At 40.4% G+C, this 21,545-nt stretch overlaps 1 protein-coding gene across 1 annotated transcript in view; it reads left to right on the top strand.

The window, feature by feature from the left end:
• BLMH (bleomycin hydrolase) overlaps nucleotides 1-21,545 on the top strand; it is a 46,707-nt gene that overhangs the window by 7,231 nt on the left and 17,931 nt on the right. Inside the window, exons 6-11 of the mRNA XM_008010936.3 lie at nucleotides 1,230-1,322; nucleotides 12,609-12,764; nucleotides 13,899-14,057; nucleotides 14,170-14,237; nucleotides 15,412-15,529; nucleotides 21,016-21,085. Coding sequence (XP_008009127.2) covers nucleotides 1,230-1,322; nucleotides 12,609-12,764; nucleotides 13,899-14,057; nucleotides 14,170-14,237; nucleotides 15,412-15,529; nucleotides 21,016-21,085 — 664 coding nt within the window. The remainder of the gene's footprint in view (nucleotides 1-1,229; nucleotides 1,323-12,608; nucleotides 12,765-13,898; nucleotides 14,058-14,169; nucleotides 14,238-15,411; nucleotides 15,530-21,015; nucleotides 21,086-21,545) is intronic.

Raw genomic sequence — 21,545 nt, 5'->3', positions numbered from 1 at the left:
ACCACATCAATGTGGTTTATCCACCCACTAAAGATTTGTTGTAGTTATTGGACTGCTTTTTATTTGCTTCATTATCTTAATGAATCATTGTGTCTTCTCTACATAACCAGTTTTCCCGAGGAGAATTACAATTCCTACAGGGATGCTGTTTTTCTAGCCAGGCCTCGTTTTTGAGAACTAGGAGTTGCCAGAATCTGCTGTCCTAATCCATGAGGCCAAAATTGGATTTTTCATCTCCCTGGGAGAAAGATTACATTTTAAAATAAACTATAGGTGTGTCTCCCCAACATTAGAAGTGGGCTATTTTCCACCCTGGAAACGCTGGGGATTTTTTTTTTTTTTTTTTTTTTGAGACGGAGTCTTGCTCTGTCGCCCAGGCTGGAGTGCAGTGGCCAGATCTCGGCTCACTGCAAGCTCCGCCTCCCGGGTTCACGCCATTCTCCTGCCTCAGCCTCCCGAGTAGCTGGGACTACAGGCGCCCGCCACCTCGCCCGACTAGTTTTTTGTAATATTTAGTAGAGACGGGGTTTCACCGTGTTAGCCAGGATGGTCTCGATCTCCTGACCTCGTGATCCACCCGTCTCCGCCTCCCAAAGTGCTGGGATTACAGGCTTGAGCCACCGCGCCCGGCCACGCTGGGGATTTTTATCCAAAGGCTAAAAGATCATTAATAATATGGCATTTGATTCCATTTGAAGTGAGAGCAACAGCTTCTTTAGCACTGTGGTTAAATTTCAGACTCACCTTTATCTTAGTGAAAAAATGAAATGAAAAAATGAAAATTTTTTTGGGGGCTGGCATAACCATAGTCATAGTCAGTTGGCAGAGAAGGAAAAATGGACAGCTATTGAAATTCTAAGTAAAAATCTACTAGAGTAACATAGTGGCATAATTATCTTGTCTCCTGCTTTTTCTGAGTGATAGGCATTATGTAATCATGTGTTTTCCCCATGCCCAGACACATAAAACATCTTTATATGATGTTTGCAGAGCAGGAGCAGTTCCATCTAGTATTTTGGAGGAATAATGTATGCCTTTGCTCCTTATGGAAAGCATTTTTAGCTATGTGTTTAAGTGGACAAGTTGAAGAAAAACACATTTGCCTTTATGAACTTTGCCACGGGTCTGGCCTGAGTTATACTTCAAAATAGAACTTGCGTTGGTCTATGAGACTCATTTATGATTGAATTTGGGTAACTATTGGAGTGCTAAATAAGTTTCTGTCGTAGATGAGAGAATTCTGTATACGACTACGGAACCTGGTACACAGTGGAGCAACCAAAGGAGAAATCTCAGCCACACAGGATGTCATGATGGAGGAGGTAGTAACAAAATTTGGATTTTTTTGTGACCCTGCTAAAGAACTCTCAGAATATTCCCATCTGTTAAACTAATGATTAGGAAGCTTTAGTCATGGCAACGAACGTTTAATTGAATTGAAAATTACTTATTTTACACTGAAAAAACTGAGATTAAAACTTACTTTGCCTTTTAGTATAGGACTTGGACTTAGGTTTTCTAATGCCTAGTTTAGTGGTCTGTATAATCATTCTTTTATCATTTCATAAATACTAAATACCTTCTATGAGTTTGGCACTGAGGAAACAGATGAGAAAGACATAGTCACTGCCTTTTTTTTTTTTTTTTTTTTTTTGAGACGGAGTCTGGCTCTGTCGCCCAGGCTGGAGTGCAGTGGCCTGATCTCAGCTCACTGCAAGCTCCGCCTCCTGGGTTTACGCCATTCTCCTGCCTCAGCCTCCCGAGTAGCTGGGACTACAGGCGCCGCCACCACGCCCGGCTAGTTTTTTGTATTTTTTTAGTAGAGACGAAAAAAAGAGCTCAGTCTCTTGGGAAAAACACATCTATAATTAGAATAAATCCTGTGCTAGATGTGTAAAACTGATTTGGTGGTCATAGAGGAGGAAGTAACTAGCTCAGTGAGCTGAAGGTTTCATAGGGAAGATAGCTCTTGAAAGAGTAGTCAGAATTTACCAGGTAGATAACAAGACCATTCTAGGTAAAAGGAATTGTATGAACAGTGCCATGAACAAAGATAGAACCTTCAGGGAATCGTGTGGCTGAAACATAACTTTTGTCAGTATGATGGATAGTGAATTAAGCTAGAAAGGCAGAGATGTGAGGGATGTTGGATAGATGCCAGAACATTTGGCTTCTTTCTGTAGAAATAAAGACAGGGAGCTATTGATGGTTATATTTGTTAAAATAATATATGTAAAAACATTTTGGAAAATGTAAAAAGCAGTAAAATATGTGATGGTAATATTATTTATGATCAAGACAGTTAAGAATCTTTATTATTAATACTATCCATGTCCAGAATGAATAAGCATAAAACTGAAATTGGTTTGAGGAAAGAATAAATGTATCCGTTTGTCAGCCAGTGGGCCCTTAGTTAGGCTTCGTTTCAAGACTGTATGGAGTTAAAATGGCCTACTTTTTTCACTGCAATGAAAAACACTAATGCTTCACTCCTGTTTTCCTTTAAATTTTAGAGACACAGCATAGTGGAGTAGTGGAGGGTGTAATCTCTGAAGTCAGGCTATCTGAGTTCTAGTCTTCTCATTACTTAATAGCCATATATCCTGGGACAAGTTCCTTAAGCTCTAAAGACTCCGTTCATGTTTAACATATCTAGCTTAGTGCTTGACACAATAGCTGTTTCTTAAATATTTGTTGAGTGGATGAATGCAGAAATTTCATTTACCAAATGCATTTAAATAATCTCATTTTTATCTCTTAAATTCTTATGGAAGAGAGGCATCTTAGTATAGTAGGAAAAAAATAGACTTTGGAGTCAGACATACATGGGTTTAAATTCTGACTCTTTTACTTAACAATCTGTGATCCTAGGTAAACCTGTCTGAGATTCAGTTCAGGATCTGAAATATTTTCCTTATTGGATTTTTGGGGAATCTGTCTTGCAAAGGCTATATCTGCTACATAATTTGCCTTTATTTAGGGTTAGATTAAGATGGTGGGGGCCAGGCACAGTGGCTCACACTTGCAATCTCAGCACTTTGGGAGACTGAGGCAGGCGGATCACAGGGTCAGGAGATCAAGACTATCCTGGCCAATATGGTGAAACCCTGTCTCTACTAAAATACAAAAAATTAGCCAGTTGTGGTGGTGTGCGCCTGTAGTCCCAGCTACTTGGGAGATTGAGGCGGGAATCACTTGAACCGAGGAGGTAGAGATTGCAGTGAGCCGAGATCATGCCACTGCATTCCAGCCTGGCAACAGAATGAGACTCCATCTCAAAAAAAAAAAAAAAAAAAAAAAAAGATGGGGACATAGTAGGAATGAAGGTTCTGCAAACAGTTATGGAAAAGGGCCTAGATAATACTTGCTGTAGATCATAAGCATCCTTTTGGCCTTTGATGTTTGCTTTAATGATCTTTGAACTAATGATGTGTCTAAGATTGATGTCCTCATCATTTGTAGAGCATGGTAATTGGCTGATAAGAATTAGGGCAGATATGTTTCACATGTTTTTTTCCTCCCCCTACTCCTGCCTCTGAGAAATAGTAACATCCAACTTTACCAAGTCCTGAGTATGAGTATTTTATAGGATTATTTACTTAATGATTCTGCCTAAACTATTTACTACAGAATTCTGTGTGTAAGGGTTTTTCCCCCTTAGAGACAGAGCTCACTTTGTTGCCCAGGCTGGAGTGCAGAGGCGCAGTCATAGCTTACTATTACCTTCAACTCCTGGGCTCAAGTGCTGCTTCAGCCACCCAGGTAGCTGGGACTACAGGTGCATGCCACCATGCCCAGCTCATTTATTTAAAAAATTGTGTAGAGATTCAGTCTCACTATGTTTCCCAGGCCTATCTACACCACCTGGGCTCAAGCAATCCTCCCACCTCAGCCTCCCAAAGATTGCATGTATTATAAAGTGTGAGCCACCATGCGTGGCCCTGTATATAAGGTTTTAAAATTTTTACAATCCCCCAGATGACTTCTTTTCATTGAACCTGACTCTTTGGTAATGAAGAATCTAGCTGCAGTTTTAAAGCCACAAATTAGTACCTATGATTTGTGTAACCTTGTAGGCAAGTCAAAATGATGACTTAATCAACAACCATGAAGCTCAGATAGCTTTGAATAAAATGCGTTTATGCTAAAGGCATTCTTACTGAGAAGTGAGGTGTAGACTGCTTGTTGAGATGACAGGCAAGGCAGGTTTGTTTTGGAGATGTGTGGTTACCTGTATTGCAATGTTATCTCAGTATCCATTTTTTTAACCTGCAGATCCCCTTAAGATTATTAATGTATTCTCAGTTGGGCGCAGTGGCTCATGCCTATAATCCCAGCACTTTGGGAGGTCGAGGCAGGTGGATCACTTGAGGCCAGGAGTTCAAGAACAGCCTGGCCAACATGGCAAAACCCCGTCTCTACTAAAATACGGAAAAAATACCTGGGCGTGGTGGTGCATGCCTGTAATGCCAGCTGCTTGGGCAGCTGAGACACGAGAATCACTGGAACCCCGCATGTGGCAGAGACCAAGATTGTACCACTGCACTCCAGCCTGGGTGCCAGAGCAAGGCTCTGTCTCAAAAACAAAACAAAACAAAAAACTTTGTCTGTTAAAAAGCAAAACATAGCCAGGCATGGTGGTAACACTTGTAAATTTTTTGTTTTGTAACAAAAATAATTCTCTTTTTTGTTTTGTAACACTTGTAGTGCCAGCTACTTGGGAGGCTAAGGCAGATCACTTGAGTCCACATGCCCAGGAGTTCAGGTGCTACCTGGACAACACAGTGAGACCTCATTTCTAAAATCAATCAATCAGTCAATCAAAGACCAAAAACAATATTTGTTGGTGCCACAAAAAGGGAAAAGAAGCCATTATGGTTGACTTAGGAAATTCTATAGCAGTGGCTCTCAGCTATTAAAAACAATATATAGGCCTAACTTGTCCCAGACCCACAAAGTCAGTTTCCCTGAGAACAGAACCTAGTTATCTGTATTTTTATTTTAAAGACATCTTTGATTAAAAAATATACTTTTAACATCAAATACATAAAATGTTCAGATGTGGTGGCATATGCTAGAAGGAGACTGAGGTGGGAGGATCACTTGTGCCCAGGAGTTCCAGGCTGCAGTGAGCTATGATTGTCACCACTGCACTCCAGCTTGAATGACAGAGCGAGACTCCATCTCAGAAACAAAAAATTTTTCAGGATATATTTTGGAAGTGAAGCTGTCAGGACTTGCTGATGAATTGGATGTGGAGGACGAGGAAAAGTACTGGGATAACGTCCTGGGATCTTGAAGGGTGGACTTACAGATAGGAAAGAAGGCTTTTTGGCAATTAGGGCAGTGTGAGGGAACCAATGTGTAGAAAAGGATAGCAGGTGTGAATGAGAGAAATAATAATTGAAGAAGCAAGGTTTTGGAAGAGAGAGTAGATGTGGTCTAAAGTAGTGCCATCAGACTTTACTGTGCACATGAATCACCTTGGGATCTTGTTAAGATGCAGATTGATTCAGTAGGTGTGGGGTGGGGCCAGATAGTCCACATTTCTGTTTCTTTCTTTGATGTAAACACCTCTAGAAGTAATCTCGATCATTTAACTATTATCATCTATATGAGTTCATTCCCTTTAACATCACAGAAGTGCCTATACTTTTAAAGTGTACCTTTTTATGTCTTTCTGTGCCCAAAAACATATTTAATGCCTCCAGAAGGCATCTGCTTTTTTGCCTGCTTTTGCAAGCTTAGGTGTTTTACTTTAAAAAAAAAAAAACAGATCTTTACCCTTCTTTCATTCCCTACCAGAAAGTAGTAGAGAGCTGTCCTCCCTTCTCCTCTTCTTCTGTGAATTAATAGTCACTAAGGTAGGTTCCTTACTCCTTGTCTCCTATAACTGGCTCATTGACCCACGGCACTGAACCTTTTTCAGAGTTGAGCTGTTTTCTGTGACTGCTTTAGTGTTCTCGTGACCATTCTATTCTTTGATCAATAGGTTGTTTTACCCTTGAGACTATTTTCTCCATCAGTAAAACTAAAATAAGCTGGGGTAGGCTGTGCACAGTGGCTCATGTCTATAATCCCAGTGCCTTGGGAGGCCAAGGCAGGAGGATCACTTGAGCACAGGAACTTGAGACCAGCTTGGCCAACACAGAGAGACCTCATCTCTACAAAAAAATGAAAAAATTAGCTGGATGTGTTGGTGCGTGCCTGTAATCTTAGCTACATGGTAGGCTGAGGCGAGAGGATCACTTGAGCCCAGGAGTTCAAGGTTGCAGTGAGTGCAGTGAGCTATGATTGCACCACTGCACTCCAGTCTGGGCGACAGAGTGACACCCTGTCTCTTAAAAAATCAGTTGGGGTAAGTGATTGTAGGGCTTTGCATTTTATATAATAGAAGTAACTAATATTTTTACAGTGCTTTAGACTTTACTGTACTACTTTCTCAACAACCCAGTATTGCAAATACAAATGAAGACTTAAGATTCTGTCTCTTCTGCGGTGGTTTCAAGCACTGAAATCTTTTAGCCTTAACAGTGGAAAGGTAAAATTAGACATAGATAATAAGAACTTAGGGTACTAGCATGAGAGTTTGCCCCGATTCAATAGGCAATGAGAAGTCAGGAAGATTTTTGAGCAGAAGAATTACATGAAATTTTGCTGTCTTTCAAGTAGTTTGGTTGTCATCTTCGAATTACCTTACTATTCTAACCTCTCCTCCTTTATGTGTCTGCCTGTAGCTGCCTTAAAAAACTGTTTCAGGTTCTCAGGCTTCTAAGATTTATGCCTGACTCTCAACTGCTGCATCTTTCCTTCTTCCTCTCATTTGATGTCTGTCATGGGTATGGGAATTAACTAAGTCCTGTATCATTTGTCTTTAAATTGGGATCTACACTCTTTCCCCTTATTTCATGTCTTATTCTTTTACCTTTCTCTCCTGATTCTGCTTCTTTTACCGTGTTGTACTTCAGCAAGTCATTTAAAATAAACAGATCTCTCCATTAGAGAGATTTATTTTTTTATTTTTTTGAGATAATGTCTTGCTCTGTTGCCCAGGCTGGAGTGCAGTGTTACGATCACAGCCCACTGCAGCCTCCCAGGCTCAAGTTATCCTCCCACCTCAGCCTCCCAACATGCTGGGATTACAGGCATGAGCCACTGCATCTGGCATGAAAATATTTTTAGAGATCAGTTACAATAGAGCTCCTTTATAAAATGAGACTTGAGAGGAAAGACCCTTCTTTATAATTCACCTTCTTATGAAATATATTTGAACTGGAAATAGGACTTGGACCTTTCTGGCACCAGCTGCAGTTTTTCCAGTTATAGGTTGCTAGAAAGGGACTATATATAATCCACATTGTTGTAGGTTAGTTTAAGTTCCCTATTTAATTAGCTGAAGATACAAAATCTTAATCAGAAGACAAATGGCCCCAAGAGACAAGTACAGATGCACTCAGCATAGCTTCCCTTGACATACACCTGCCCCCAGGGTATAAGCGAAGGGTCTCCATCAATCAAAAAATTTAGCTCAGTTTTGGGCAGGCTGTCCTTTATACTCTGGGACTCATATCACAATTTTAGGGGACCTTTCTCAGTAATCTATTTTTAAGGGAATAATTAGAAACATTGGTGCTTCTGTTCTTTTTAAACCAGATTCAGAATTAATAGGATCACATCATTATTCGTTTAAGGAGTTGAGGAAGAGCAGAATCTGTTGCCAGGTGTCATTGAGCCATGTATATCTTTGCCTTCAGCTTTCCAGCATTTTGGAAAGCCCATATTCCAAGTCCACACCCTTTATCAGTTTGGTTCTAAATTTGGTTTGAAATGACAAAAGTGCTCGGGGCTGGATATGGGGCTGGACGTGGTGACTCACGCCTATAATCCCAGCACTCTGGGAGGCAGGTGGATCTCGTTGGCCTGGCCAACGTGGCGAAACCTTGTCTCTACTGAAAATACAAAAAATTAGCCAGGCATGGTGGGTGGCGCATGCATGTAATCCCTGCTACTTGGGAGGCTGAGGCCTGAGAAACGCTTGAACCTGGGAGGCAGAGGTTGCAGCGAGCCAAGATCATGCCACCACATTCCAGCCTGGGTGACAGAGTGCGGCTTTGTCCCCCGCTCCCCCCTACAAAAAAGGAGTCATGTGTTCAGTAAATGTTTCTTAATATATGTACCTGACACTATTCTAGGCATTGGAGATTGAACAGTGAACAACGCGGAAAAGAATACCTACCTTTGTGTAGTTGATGTTCTAGTAGGGAAAGGCAAGTGTATAAGACATGTAATATGTCAGAAGATAAGTGCAATGGAGAAAAGTAAAGGAGAAAAGATGTGAAGTACTGGGATGGGAAGTGAGCAATTTCAATTAAAGACACAAATACATTTCCCTAAATGGGCTAATTGTTGGTTTTAATATTAATTTAATGTGTAATTATATTCTGAGGGATGTGGTTGTACTCTTATTTTATTCAATTCAATATAATCTCTTGTGTTCAATGTCCAGTATCTTTTTTTGTGCTGAATGCCAAATAGATCTTGTGAGAAGCAGGTGACACTCCAGTGTTGCCCACCAGAGAGCAGACTTGGATATCTAAAGCTCACTGCCCAGGGAATGTTATTTCAGAACTACAGAGTCTCTTATCAAAAAAATCTAGTATCAGAGACCATGGAAATTATTCTTCAGAGCATTTTTTTTTTAATGAAAGCTTATTTAATTAACTAGTGTTGTTTGGCTCAGAGTCAGATACTCCTTACAAAGTGTTACAGACTGACTTAAGTATTAATGACTTTGGATAATTTATAGTCATGGTAAACAAATAGTATAAAGCAATGCAACGTATCTCAAGTTACAAAGTTTTACTAAAATCTAAAAGAAAGAAATATCACCCTTATCCTTACTTATGCCTTAATTATATCTATTAAAATTCAGATTTATAAAATATATGTGAAGGGCATAAGTATTGTCTTACAAAAGGACTCACTGTAGAATTCATTTAGATAGCAGAAATGCAGATTTCCTCTAATATATTTGGGAGAAGGAAGAATTTAACCCTTTTTACTTTAAATAGGAAGTCAAGTACATAATAAGGTATTTTGCAAATTATAGTGTAAAACATTTGTATTTATCTTTAGAATATGTTTAAAAGTAAACACAAATTCACTTAGTTATCTTCATCTTAATTGGGCCTGGCCTTGCGTCTCCTTTTTTGGCCAGAGCCTGGCTGACCTGAATTTACCACCCTTGGATAACTGAGAATTGATCGAAATGATTCCACTACTACATGTAGATACACATGTAACAATAGTTACTAGTTGAAAATACATATCATTTAGGTCTTTAAAACCTTTGTAATCTAAGTATGTTCTGACCGTACACCTTCATTGCCATTGAGTTGACCATAGTTACCGTAAGTGGCAATGTCTTCTTCATAATGACAGATGCCTAAAGTTGTCATTTGTAGTCTTGGCGCTAAGCAAATGCAAAATGACTGTGAATCCCAAACAGAGCTCATTAATCCTTGGCTAGAGTAACTCAATTGCAGTTGCTTATGTGATACTCTGCCTCCTTTCTGTGGTAGAAACCAACTTGCGGAGGATATAATGTTAAAAGAGAGATGGTTTAATGACCAGATGTTCAGGCTCATAACACACACAGTAAATCTTAATAAAGGAAGGTTCTATCTTGGAAAACAGAACAAAACAAAATAACAGGCAAGCATAACTTCTTCTCTAAGTTAACTTGCTTCTGTTAAGATAGAATCAGAGCAGTGAAGAACAGATTGCTCACATACACAGCAATGTATGTGAATCTCACAGACATTATGTCAGCCAAAGGAAGCAAGACACAAAAGATACGTTCTATGAATACTTTTATACGAAGTTAAAGGACAGGCAAAACTAATCAATGGTTATAAAGTAAAAATAGTGGTGATCTGGTGGAAGTTGTGGGTTACTTAACAGCAAAGGGAACAGAGAACCTCCAGAGCCTGGAAATGTTATGTATATTGATGTGAATGATGGTTACATGAGTATATAGGTATGTTTTTAAAAAACAAATTGTTAGTGTGTTTTACACACTTAACATATGTTATGCCTAAGTTAAAAAGTAAGAAAAAAGAATTAGGTCACGGAGTTTGGATTTGTTGTGGGAGGTAATAAGGAAACATTGGATCCTCAACAGGGACGTGAGTTGAGAAAAGTAGTCCTTTTAAAATTCTCCTGTGGTGATATGGAGAATGGACCAATGTTCAGATCAGCTGGTATATCTATGTCATGTCGCCAGCATTGCTAGATGCTATAAAGGACACGAAATATCCATGATCTGGTTCTTATCTTTAAGAAGTGTATAATCTTTTATGAGAGACAAGTTGTATGAAAACTAGAAAGTTACAGTAAATGGCAAATAGATGGACTTTGGAAACAGCATATTAAAGTCAGCCCTAAGTTCAAATCCTGATACTGCCATTTACTGGCTCTATGACTTCAGGAAAGTGATTTATTTCCCTGAACCTGGATTTCCTTATCTGTAAAAGGGGGATAATATCCACCATCTTTGTTGAGAGGCTTAAGAGATATGGTAATGAAAGATAGTACAGCAAAGTAGACGGTCAGTACATCTTCCCTTTTTAAATCCTGTAGCCAAGGAGCAGTACTTTGTTGTTGTTGTCGTTGACAGCATGTGACTTCAGTTTAGATTGTGGTTTTCCACTTGCTGGCTGTGTGACTTTAAGTAAATTATTTGGTTTCTTTGTGTCTCAATCTCTGATTAAAAAAAAAAGAAGAAGAAAAAGAAGAAAAAACAAGGTGAAGCGGAAGTGGAGGGAAATATACCTTGAGAGGGTATTACGAGAATGAAGTGGACCTAGCAAATACATAGTATCTAGCACAAAATAGGCACACTTGGTAAATATAAAATCTGTTTCTCTTGAATGTGATAGCAGATACAAATGTGTGACATAAATAATGCAGGTAGTAGATGATTGGATCAGGGTGGTGACTGTGGGTGCAAAAGGGAGAGACAGATCATAGTGTTATGTTTTTAAAAAGAAGGGCATTTGATACAGAAGATGAAATACTTTTATTCTGTCCTCGTGCGGGGTGTATCTCTTTTTCTATTTTTGCATTGCCTTTTTTTTTGAGATAGAGTCTTGCCTGTCACCCAGGCTGGAGTGCAATGGCATGATCTCAGCTCACTGCAACCTCTCCCTCCTGGGTTCAAGCAATTCTCCTGCCTCAGCCTCCCGAGTAGCTGGGATTATAGGCGCATGCCACCATACCCAGCTAGTTTGGTTTTTTTTTTTTTTTTTGTATCTTTAGTAGAGACGGGGGTTTCAACATGTTGGCCAGGCTGGTCTCGAACTCCTGACCTCATGATCCACCTGCCTCAGCCTCCCAAAGGGCTGGGATTACAGGCGTGAGCCACTGCACCCAGCCTTATTTTTGCATTTCTATAAAATGAAAAAAATATAAAATATATCCTTGGATTATAATGATGTTAACTTGAGGGTGTTGTGACATCATTAGAAAATATGTTGTCTCACAACCCAGAAAATTATACCTTATTACTAAAAGTTACTCCTCTTCTTTTTATTTTTGAGACAGGGTCCTCACTCTGTCACTCAGGCTGGAGTGCAGTGGTGTGATCTCAACTCACTGCAACCTCTGCCTTCTGGACTCAAGTGGTCACCCCACCTCAGCCTCCTGAGTAGTTGTGACCACAGGCTCAGGCTACCACGCCTGGCTAATGTTTGTACTTTTTTTTTTTAAACCATGACTCAGCCCTCAGGAGATCCTGAGAACATGTGCCCCTAATTTTTGTATTTTTTGAGATAGGGTATTGTTCTGTCACCCAGGCTAGAGTGTAGTGGCACGATCATGGCTCACTGAAGCCTCTGCCTCCTGGGCTCAAGCGATCCTCCTACTTCAGCTTCCTGAGCAGCTGGGACTACAGGCATGAGCCACCGCGTCCAGCTGATTTTTTTCTTTTTTAAGATAGGGTTTCACTACGTTGTCCAGACTGGTCTTGAACTCCTCGGTTCAAGCGATCCTCCAACCTCAGCCTCCCAAAGTGCTGGGATTACAGGCATGAACCACCGCACCTAGCCCTCCTCTTCTAATACTTTTAATAGGCATTGTCATCCAACTGCAGCTGAAAGATTAGTTACTTTCCTATGAGTAGAGACTCCTGTTGTAATAAGGAAAACATCAATGTATAAAGGGAAGGAAATCCATTTATAAAATTTGTCATTATTTGTTACTTGAAAAATAATCAGCAGAGCAGCAACTCAGATCTTGCTGGGTATCAATGGTAGGCAGATTCTTGGCTAAGGAAGTTTTAATTTTCAGGACAAGTACTAAGCACTAAATGTTAACATTTCAGAATTGCATTGTTCACAGTGTTTATTTGAGAACTCATAAGTTGACTGGTACCGAATCTCAGACATCAGCTTTCCAATTTTTGACGCAGTATTAGATTTCTTGTGAAATTTTTAGCTTGAATTTAGTCACTAACTTCTTGTGTTTCCTAAGCTTAAGGAAAAAGAAGAGGTGAAAAAAATAACATTTCCCCCGGGCCATTTCTCACCTTTCCTCCTCCTCTCTTCCAGATATTCCGAGTGGTGTGCATCTGTTTGGGTAATCCACCAGAGACATTCACCTGGGAGTATCGAGACAAAGATAAAAATTATCAGAAGATTGGCCCCATAACACCCTTGGAGTTTTACAGGGAGCATGTCAAGCCACTCTTCAATATGGAAGATAAGGTTGGTGAATGGCACTGGTAGTCACTGGCTGTTTACTTTCAAATGGCTGTTAATCACAGGGAATGGTGTAAGACTCTTGGTTAGCATGCATGAGTATCAAACTAGACAGCAAACATTTTTCCCCACTTCCTTGGAAGTATTTTATGTAGCTAATGAAGTTGGTGGTGCCAGGATTTATCAGCCTTTCCCCAGTGTTCCTCTTCAGCGACTTTTTAAACTGTAAGCCAGCAGTGATTTTAATTCACACATACGCCCCTGTCTAGGACCAGAATCATTCTCAAGTGCAAAGACAATGAAAGTGTATTGGGTATTTCTTATCATGGAGTCAGAGCACTTTTGCACTGAGGTCCCCTTGGGGAACTCTCTTGTTGAAGGGAGCAATCTTCATTTTTCCTGTTCCCTTTAGGTCTTCCTCATCTGCCTAGCAGGATGATCAGAGCCTCTTCCTTTTATTGGCTTCTTGATCCTCTTCCAAGCAGATGCCTGTCTTGTAACTTGAGAACAGGGGCCTTGTGATTAGCTCTCCAGTTTTTCTTACTCAGTGCATGTAATTTTTCAAAATGAGTTTTGAGAGCCGGGTGCGGTGGCTCACGCCTGTAATCCCAGCACACTGGGGGGCTGTGGTGAGTGGATCACCTGAGTTTGGGAGTTCGAGACCAACCTGGCCAACATGGTGAAACTCCGCCTCTACTAAAAATACAAAAATTAGAAAGGCGTGGTGGCGCACGTCTGTAATCCCAGCTACTTGGGAGGCTGAAGCGGGAGAATCACTTGAACCCAGGAGGCAGAGGTTGCATTGAGCCGAGATGGTGCCACAGCACTCCAGCCTGGGTGACAGAGTGAGACTCTGTCTCAAAAAAAAAAATTTTTGCTTTTGGAGCAGTTCTTGCTAGTAGGAAAAACAGGTAGATGCGTCTCCTAAGTGTGTCTCTTACACAAATTAGAATAAGCAAGGGCCTCTCTCACATGTATTTTGCCACTTTTTGTTTCTTTGTTACTTAACAATGTGGCTATAGTACTTAGCTTGTAGGCAGAGATGATGAGCTTGATGCAAACATGAACCTAGAGGAGAGCTGTGTGTTGTTTGACATTCCTGGTTTTGTGCCCTAATCAATATGTTTTTGCTCTTGATAGATTTGTTTAGTGAATGACCCTAGGCCCCAGCACAAGTACAACAAACTTTACACGGTGGAATACTTAAGCAATATGGTTGGAGGGAGAAAAACTCTATACAACAACCAGCCCATTGACTTCCTGAAAAAGATGGTTGCTGCCTCCATCAAAGATGGAGAGGTTGGTATTGTTTTTGTATTTTGCACATTGGGGTTAAAACATCTTTTACTTCTTTGGTATAATAGGAAGGTGGGGTTTATGTTGATTTTCTTCCTCTCTCTTCTGTTTCTAGGCTGTGTGGTTTGGCTGTGATGTTGGAAAACACTTCAATGGCAAGCTGGGCCTCAGTGACATGAATCTGTGAGTGCAGGAAATTTAAAATAGAAAGTCATTTGTGGGTTGTTGCTGTTAGAGTGTGCTCTTGGTACAAAATGACTCTGCCGAGGTTCATCCAAAGATGAAAGTTGGCCTAAGGGCGAGTCTCTTCCTTTGCATCCTGTAGAGTTTGAGGATTCATAGCAGAAGCTCCACATACTTAAATACTCTAACCCAAGACATCAAGATCACAATACTTTCTGAGTAGAAATCGTTGAGTGTTCCTAAAAAGCCATCTTCTATGAGAAAGACACTTTAAAAAAATAATTGACTACTGTGTAAATGTGTTCAGTACATTTGGGAATGTAATGAAAGATTTTGCAAGGCTCCCATTTGCTGTGTTACTTTAGTGGCTTTGTATTTTGTCTTTGTGACAAGTGGGACTAATTTGCATGCATACTTTAAAGCATTCCTCCTGGTCATTTATGACAATGAAGGTTAATTTGCAAACTAAATCATATAGGATTCCTTGACAGTTCACCATTCTCCATTTTAGGGTTACTTTTAAGTAGTTGTTACTTGTAGGAAGTTGAGTAAATATCTTGATAGTCAGAGAAATCTGCTAAAAAGAGAATTAATGAGGTTTAAAAAATTTTTGAAGCAGATAGATGCAACTCCCAAGTGTGTCTCTCACACTAACTAGAACACGCAAGGATATCTCTCACATGTATTTTGGCTTTTGTTTCTTTGTATTTAACAATGTGAGTGTAGTGCTTATGCAAAAATATTCCCCAATATTTTGGGCATTATTTATTTAAATTTTAATCAGCAATGATTTAAATGAATTCAGAAACTGGTTGGTTCTACCAGCTCAAAAGAGACCAGTTTTCTAAGAAGTTACTTCAAAAGCTTTTTTCATTATTTTTTAAAGTTTTCTTGCCTCAATGACAGTGTAAACTTGTTAGCTTCTGATGTGGAGAATTTATGTTTAATCATCTCCTTTTTTTCCCCGCATACTCTTGTGACACGTAGAGAATGGACTCCCACTGAGAGACTAAGTTCTGCATGTTCCATATTCTTTCTGAAGAGCTACAGCTAGAGCCTTATTTATTTGGAGCTGTTGAGCCCCTTCAGTTTCTTCTGAATTCCTTTTACAACCAAAAGCCAGTTTTCCCTATGATCGTACTCCCTTTATTTTGTACTATCATTCTTTTTACAGCTATGACCATGAGTTAGTGTTTGGTGTCTCCTTGAAGAACATGAATAAAGCGGAGAGGCTGACTTTTGGTGAGTCACTTATGACCCACGCCATGACCTTCACTGCTGTCTCAGAGAAGGTATGACCCTCAGCATGCCTGCTGGAGTGTTTGCACAGATGGATCTACATTCTCCTGCAGACTGTTTACCCAACAGAGCTTCATTTATAGTGTATATGATTTCTGTTAAAAGTTAGTTTCCAAGTGAGACATTGTACCTACGTCACTTGGGGCTTGACTGCGTGCTTAGAGGTAATATAAAAATAGAAACTTTCTATGAAGAGAATTAGGGTCAGCAGGGAACGATCAAGTAACTGTGTAACTTTGGAAGGTCATGGTGTAAAGAGAAGTCAGCAAGGGAACTTGAGAGAAGGTAACTTCTGCTTTATGGATCACGAGGTCAGGAGATCGAGACCATCCTGGCTAACCCGGTGAAACCCCGTCTCTACTAAAAAAATACAAAAAACTAGCCGGGCGAGATGGCGGGCGCCTGTAGTCCCAGCTACTCGGGAGGCTGAGGCAGGAGAATGGCGTAAACCCGGGAGGCGGAGCTTGCAGTGAGCTGAGATCCGGCCACTGCACTCCAGCCTGGGTGACAGAGCGAGACTCCGTCTCAAAAAAAAAAAAAAAAAAAAATGTGCCCTGAAAGTGTTCATATCTTGATGATGTATGTTCAGATTTCCCTTCATTTGTCATTCAGATTCTTCTTTAGTAAAATGTCAATAACAGTAATTTGTGGACTCCATACCCATTACTAGTTATATACAGAGCTTCAGGAAATTGGATATAAAGTATTTTGAATTTCCTGTGAAATAGTGTGTATAGTAATACTGCTTTTTCTAGGATGCACAGTTGGAAACAACTGAAATTTTATCTTTCACAAATAAACTCCTCACTTCCAGTCAGTAAAAATAGATATTTTCCCCTCTGTGCTCAGGGATCATCAGGAAGGAAGAACTTGAACTACTTTAATTCCTTACCACCACAAGCAAAAATATTCTCTTTCTAGCCTAATTCCTGGAAACTCACAGAATAACTACCTTGTATAAATTGTTCTAGAAAATCGTTTTGGGTTTTTTTTGTTTTTTTTGTTTGTTTGTTTGTTTTTTGAAACGGAGCCTCACTTACTCTGTCATCCAGGCTTGAGTGCTGTAGCATGATCTCAGCTCACTGCAGCCTCCACCTCTCAGGCTCAAAAGATTCTCCTGCCTCAGCCTTGTGAGTAGCTGGGTTTACAAGCGCCTGCCACCACGCCCAGCTGATTTTCTGTATTTTTAGTAGAAATGGGGTTTTGCCATGTTGGCCAGGCTGGTCTCAAACTCCTGACCTCAAGTGATGTGCCCACCTTGGCTTCCTAAAGTGCTGGGATTACAGGCGTGAGCCATTGTGCCCGGCTAGAAAATAGTTTGATAGAGAATTGTTTTTGCTATCCTATCCAGTAGATTTATGATCTTTAAAATGTTTAGAAATATCTTAGCATATCATTGGCCGGGCGCGGTGGCTCAAGCCTGTAATCCCAGCACTTTGGGAGGCCGAGACGGGCGGATCACGAGGTCAGGAGATCGAGACCATCCTGGCTAACACGGTGAAACCCCGTCTCTACTAAAAATACAAAAAACTAGCCGGGCGAGGTGGCAGGCGCCTGTGGTCCCAGCTACTCGGGAGGCTGAGGCAGGAGAATGGCGTGAACCTGGGAGGCGGAGCTTGCAGTGAGCTGAGATCCGGCCACTGCACTCCAGTCTGGGCGACAGAGCGAGACTCCGTCTCAAAAAAAAAAAAAAAAAAAAAAAAAAGAAATATCTTAGCATATCATTATGCCACATTTTCATAACTAGCCTATCTAAAAGTCCTGATTTGTTTTTTATGCTCTATGCAGAATTGTGAGTGGAATGGTGTTTTCTGTCTGTACCTTTTTCTCACCTCTTCCAACTACTTCACTTGAAGGGTGCCCTTTCAACCCCACAGCATCTAAGATCCCTGTGCTCTCTCCGTATTCAAAACTTGGTCTTAAAGGTTTAATTACATTCCTGCAAATTATAAGGCTAGTGCTTTAAGTAGTAGAAGAACTCTGAGGTATTCTCAGTTTTATATGAGATCAAACAGTATGGTGTAAAGGTGCCCTGAACTTAAGAGGCAGTCTTAATGCTGATATTTCTGATCCTCATGTAGTTTTCATAAATAAATGTAAAGATTGAGGTCTTATAAACCAGCGAGCTGTTTTCCTCATTATTCCATTCGTCGATAATCTTAGCTCTGTAGTTAGCGAGACTCCCACACCAAGAAACAGGTTTTCAGGGTTACCCAAGAGAATGTGTGGAGTATAATTTGCATTACTTATGTACTTATGTAGATCACGAAAAGCCATTTTAAAATAGCAAAAGGTGATTTAAAAGTGTTATCACCCCAATTTAACAAAATTCTCACATTTGAATTATAAACGAAACATAAAGTTAGGTTATTAAAGGTTTTTTAGACCGGGTGCAGTGGCTCATGCCTGAAATCCCAGCACTTTGGGAGGCCGAGGCGGGAGGGTCACCTGAGGTCAGGAGTTCGAGACCAGCCTGGCCAACATGGCGAGACCCTGTCTCTACTAAAAATACAAAAATTAGCTGGGCATGGTGGCACAAGTGTGTAATCCCAGCTACTAGGGAGGCTGAGGCAGGAGAATTGCTTGAACCTGGGAGGTGGAGGTTGCAGTGAACCAAGATCATGCCACTGCACTCCAGCCTGGGCGATGGAGTGAGATTCTGTCTCAAAATAAATAAATAAATAATTTTTTAAAAAAGGTTTTTAGCTGGGCACTGTGTCTCACGCTTATAATCCCAGCACTTTGGGAGCCCGAGGCGGGAGGATCACTTGAGGTCAGGACTTCAAGACCAGCCTGGCCAACATGGTGAAACCCTGCCTCTACTAAAAATACAAAAATTAGCTGGGCATGGTGGCATGCACCTGTAATTCCAGCTGCTCTGAAGGCTGAGGCAGGAGAATTCCTTGAACCTGGGAAGTGGAGGTTGCAGTGAGACAAGATTGCACCACTGCACTCCAGCCTGGGTGACAGAGCAAGACTTTGTCTCAAAAAATATATATAAATAAATAATTAAAATACATGAAAAGGTTTTTCTTTTTTTTTTTTTTTTTTTTGAGACAGAGTCTGGCTCTGTCGCCCAGGCTGGAGTGCAGTGGCCGGATCTCAGCTCACTGCAAGCTCTGCCTCCCGGGTTTACGCCATTCTCCTGCCTCAGCCTCCCGAGTAGCTGGGACTACAGGCGCCGCCACCACGCCCGGCTAGTTTTTTGTATTTTTTAGTAGAGACGGGGTTTCACCGTGTTAGCCAGGATGGTCTCGATCTCCTGACCTCGTGATCCGCCCGTCTCAGCCTCCCAAAGTGCTGGGATTACAGGCTTGAGCCACCGCGCCCGGCCTTGAAAAGGTTTTTCAAATAAGGGTGCTTTATAACTAAACTAAAGCTCTTTAAATAAATTTTTAAACTGTATAGAGTTGTTTTTTTTTTTTTTTTTGGAGACTGAGTCTTGTTCTGTTGCCCAGGCTAGAGTATACTGGCACAGTCTCAGCTCACTGCAACTTCTACCTCCTGGGTTCAAGCTCTTCTCCTGCCTCAGCTTCCTGAGTAACTAGGACTACAGGCATGCACCACCAGGCCTGGCTAATTTTTTTTTTTTTTTTTTTTTTTTTAAAGTAGAGACAGGATTTCACCATGTTTCCCATGCTGGTGTTGAACTCCTGACCTCAAGCGATCCACCTTCCTTGGCCTCCCAAAGTGCTGGGATTATAGGCTTGAGCCACTGTGCCCAGCCGAGAGTTTTTTGTTTTGTTTTTTTAAACAAACCAACAATACCTGTTGTAATTTCCAAGAGAAATTCTGCTTTTTATCATTTCTGTCTCTCTTACAGAATATTCCTATTTTTCAGAAACAAAAATAATGAATACCACTGTCATTTTCTTGGGAACTTCCGTTCTTTGATTAGCATGGTTTATTTCCTTAGGAAAATGGAGCTACCTTACATGCTAATGGTATAAAGCAGAATTTATATTATTATAACAAGAATTTTATATTGAACATTTTCTCTTCATTCCACTAGAGTTTTTGATCCCAAAAATGAGTTTGAACTGCACTTGAGTAATAGTACAGAGGTAAATGCATACTAGTGGTTGTATTTCCACAGTTTTCTTTCTTTTGTCACTGATATCATGGAATCCCTATAAGGGAGTTCCAGGTATTAATAATTTTGTAATTGTAGATGACCCAGAGAACAATTTGATCTAGGTCACTCCAGGAATTCATTGGCCAACAGGAAAACATAGGAACCATTTTAAGACTGAGAGTACAAGTAACTATTATCGCTTTAGGTGACATTGATTCTAACAGTGATATTTAAAAGGGAAGTAAAGTTGGACTACAGTGGGAGGAATAGAAAACCAAAACAGATATGTCAGCTGCAGAATGTATAGTATATAACGATATGGTTTTAAAGGATTTGGGGGCAAAGAGTAAGGATTAGTACAGGTAAGGGTGTCTGAAACTTGTGAGTTTGTTGGCACTATTTGTGAGACAGAAAATTACTGAGATCCAAGAAAACTGCCAAGAGTGGAGTGTTTGGGTTAGCAGAGCCAAAGAGAACCAAATCCCATATAGATGAGACTCATCATATAGTTATTTGCAAGTGGGAGTTGACAGATGAAATCATTAGGCGATAATACAGAGGTCAGTGCTTTTCTCATGCTACAAAGATTTAAGTTGCTTTGACATCAGTAAATGTCCTGAATAAACATAAAAGATAAGTCTTTTCCCAAATGGAGCCTTCCTCTTGTCTCTCTCTGTGTCACTATAGTAAAAGCTGTAAATGAAGGTTATCATGATGAGTATCACTGTACCTTTAAGAAGACAAAAATCGAGCTTATTTTAATAATGAAGATGGAAGAAGGAGAAAAGTAGAACTGCCTGGCTTTTGTTTATGAAAATGGTCTTTTTACTTTTGCTTTGCCATTCAGTCTCTTCCGTGAAATTCAATATTTGTGTAACTGGATCAGTAAAAGAATGCACTTGGAGAGTATCATTATTTGGTTTCCCCAAGTAGAAAATAGGCAGATGATGAGTTTATTTTGTTTTGTTTAAAAAAGACTGACCAGGTTTTAGAATTATTCCTGAAATAAAGTAGGATGCATTCGCTTTAATCAATATTGATTGATTAAAAGCAAGAATCCCCAGCTTCAAATGGTGTTTACTGCTTTTAGTAGCTTAATACAGTTTTTCGTAGTCAAGTAGCATTTTTACATGCTTATTTTATGTATAGAATAGAATAGAAAGGATGAAATAGTATTTATTGCTTTGTTAGTTTATTATGTTTTTACCCCAAGAGATTCAAATTCCATTTCTATTGGAGTATCCCTTTAGTGATAGTAGGAAACTTATGGCCCTGACCAAGTACATCCTGCCTGTATAGAGCAGGCTGTTTCTTTCAAGTGGCTACAGAAGAGCTAAAATTATATGACTCCTCAGCAGGGAGAATCTGGCTTCATACTACTCACCATCATCCACTTTTTTGCAGGATGATCAAGATGGTGCTTTCACAAAATGGAGAGTGGAGAATTCATGGGGTGAAGACCATGGCCACAAAGGTGAGCTCAGTTTGGTAATACTAACTCCAGGTGACTGAACCTGCTCTACTCTGCCTTTCTGGGTGTCAAGCTGCTCTAGTGTGGAGGATTTCTCAGTAATTGGCTCACTGACTAGACTATTCTACAGAAAAATCTGAGGATCTGATTTGCCCCCAGAATTCCCCTGACCGTTATGGCGTGCCTGAACTCCCAGGTTGACTCTGAGACCGCTATGTGCTGCATTTGTTCCAAACTATGTTAATCCTCCCCTCTTTGTAGACCACTTGGCTAGTGAGGAGGTTGAAGTTGAGTGCCCTTGCCAGGACACTTGCTATATGGCGTTTGATGCATTTTCTTTTTTTTTTTTTTTTTTTTTTTTGAGACTGAGTCTCGCTCTGTCACCCAGGCTGGAGTGCAGTGGCGTGATCTCGGCTCACTGCAAGCTCCACCTCCCAGGGTCACGCCATTCTCCTACCTCTGC

Source organism: Chlorocebus sabaeus, chromosome 16 (genome assembly GCF_047675955.1).
Source record: "Chlorocebus sabaeus isolate Y175 chromosome 16, mChlSab1.0.hap1, whole genome shotgun sequence".
In the NCBI taxonomy this organism is placed as follows: Eukaryota; Metazoa; Chordata; class Mammalia; order Primates; family Cercopithecidae; genus Chlorocebus; species Chlorocebus sabaeus.
Note: the sequence above shows the minus strand (reverse complement) of the source record. Positions and strands in the feature narration are given on the sequence as shown.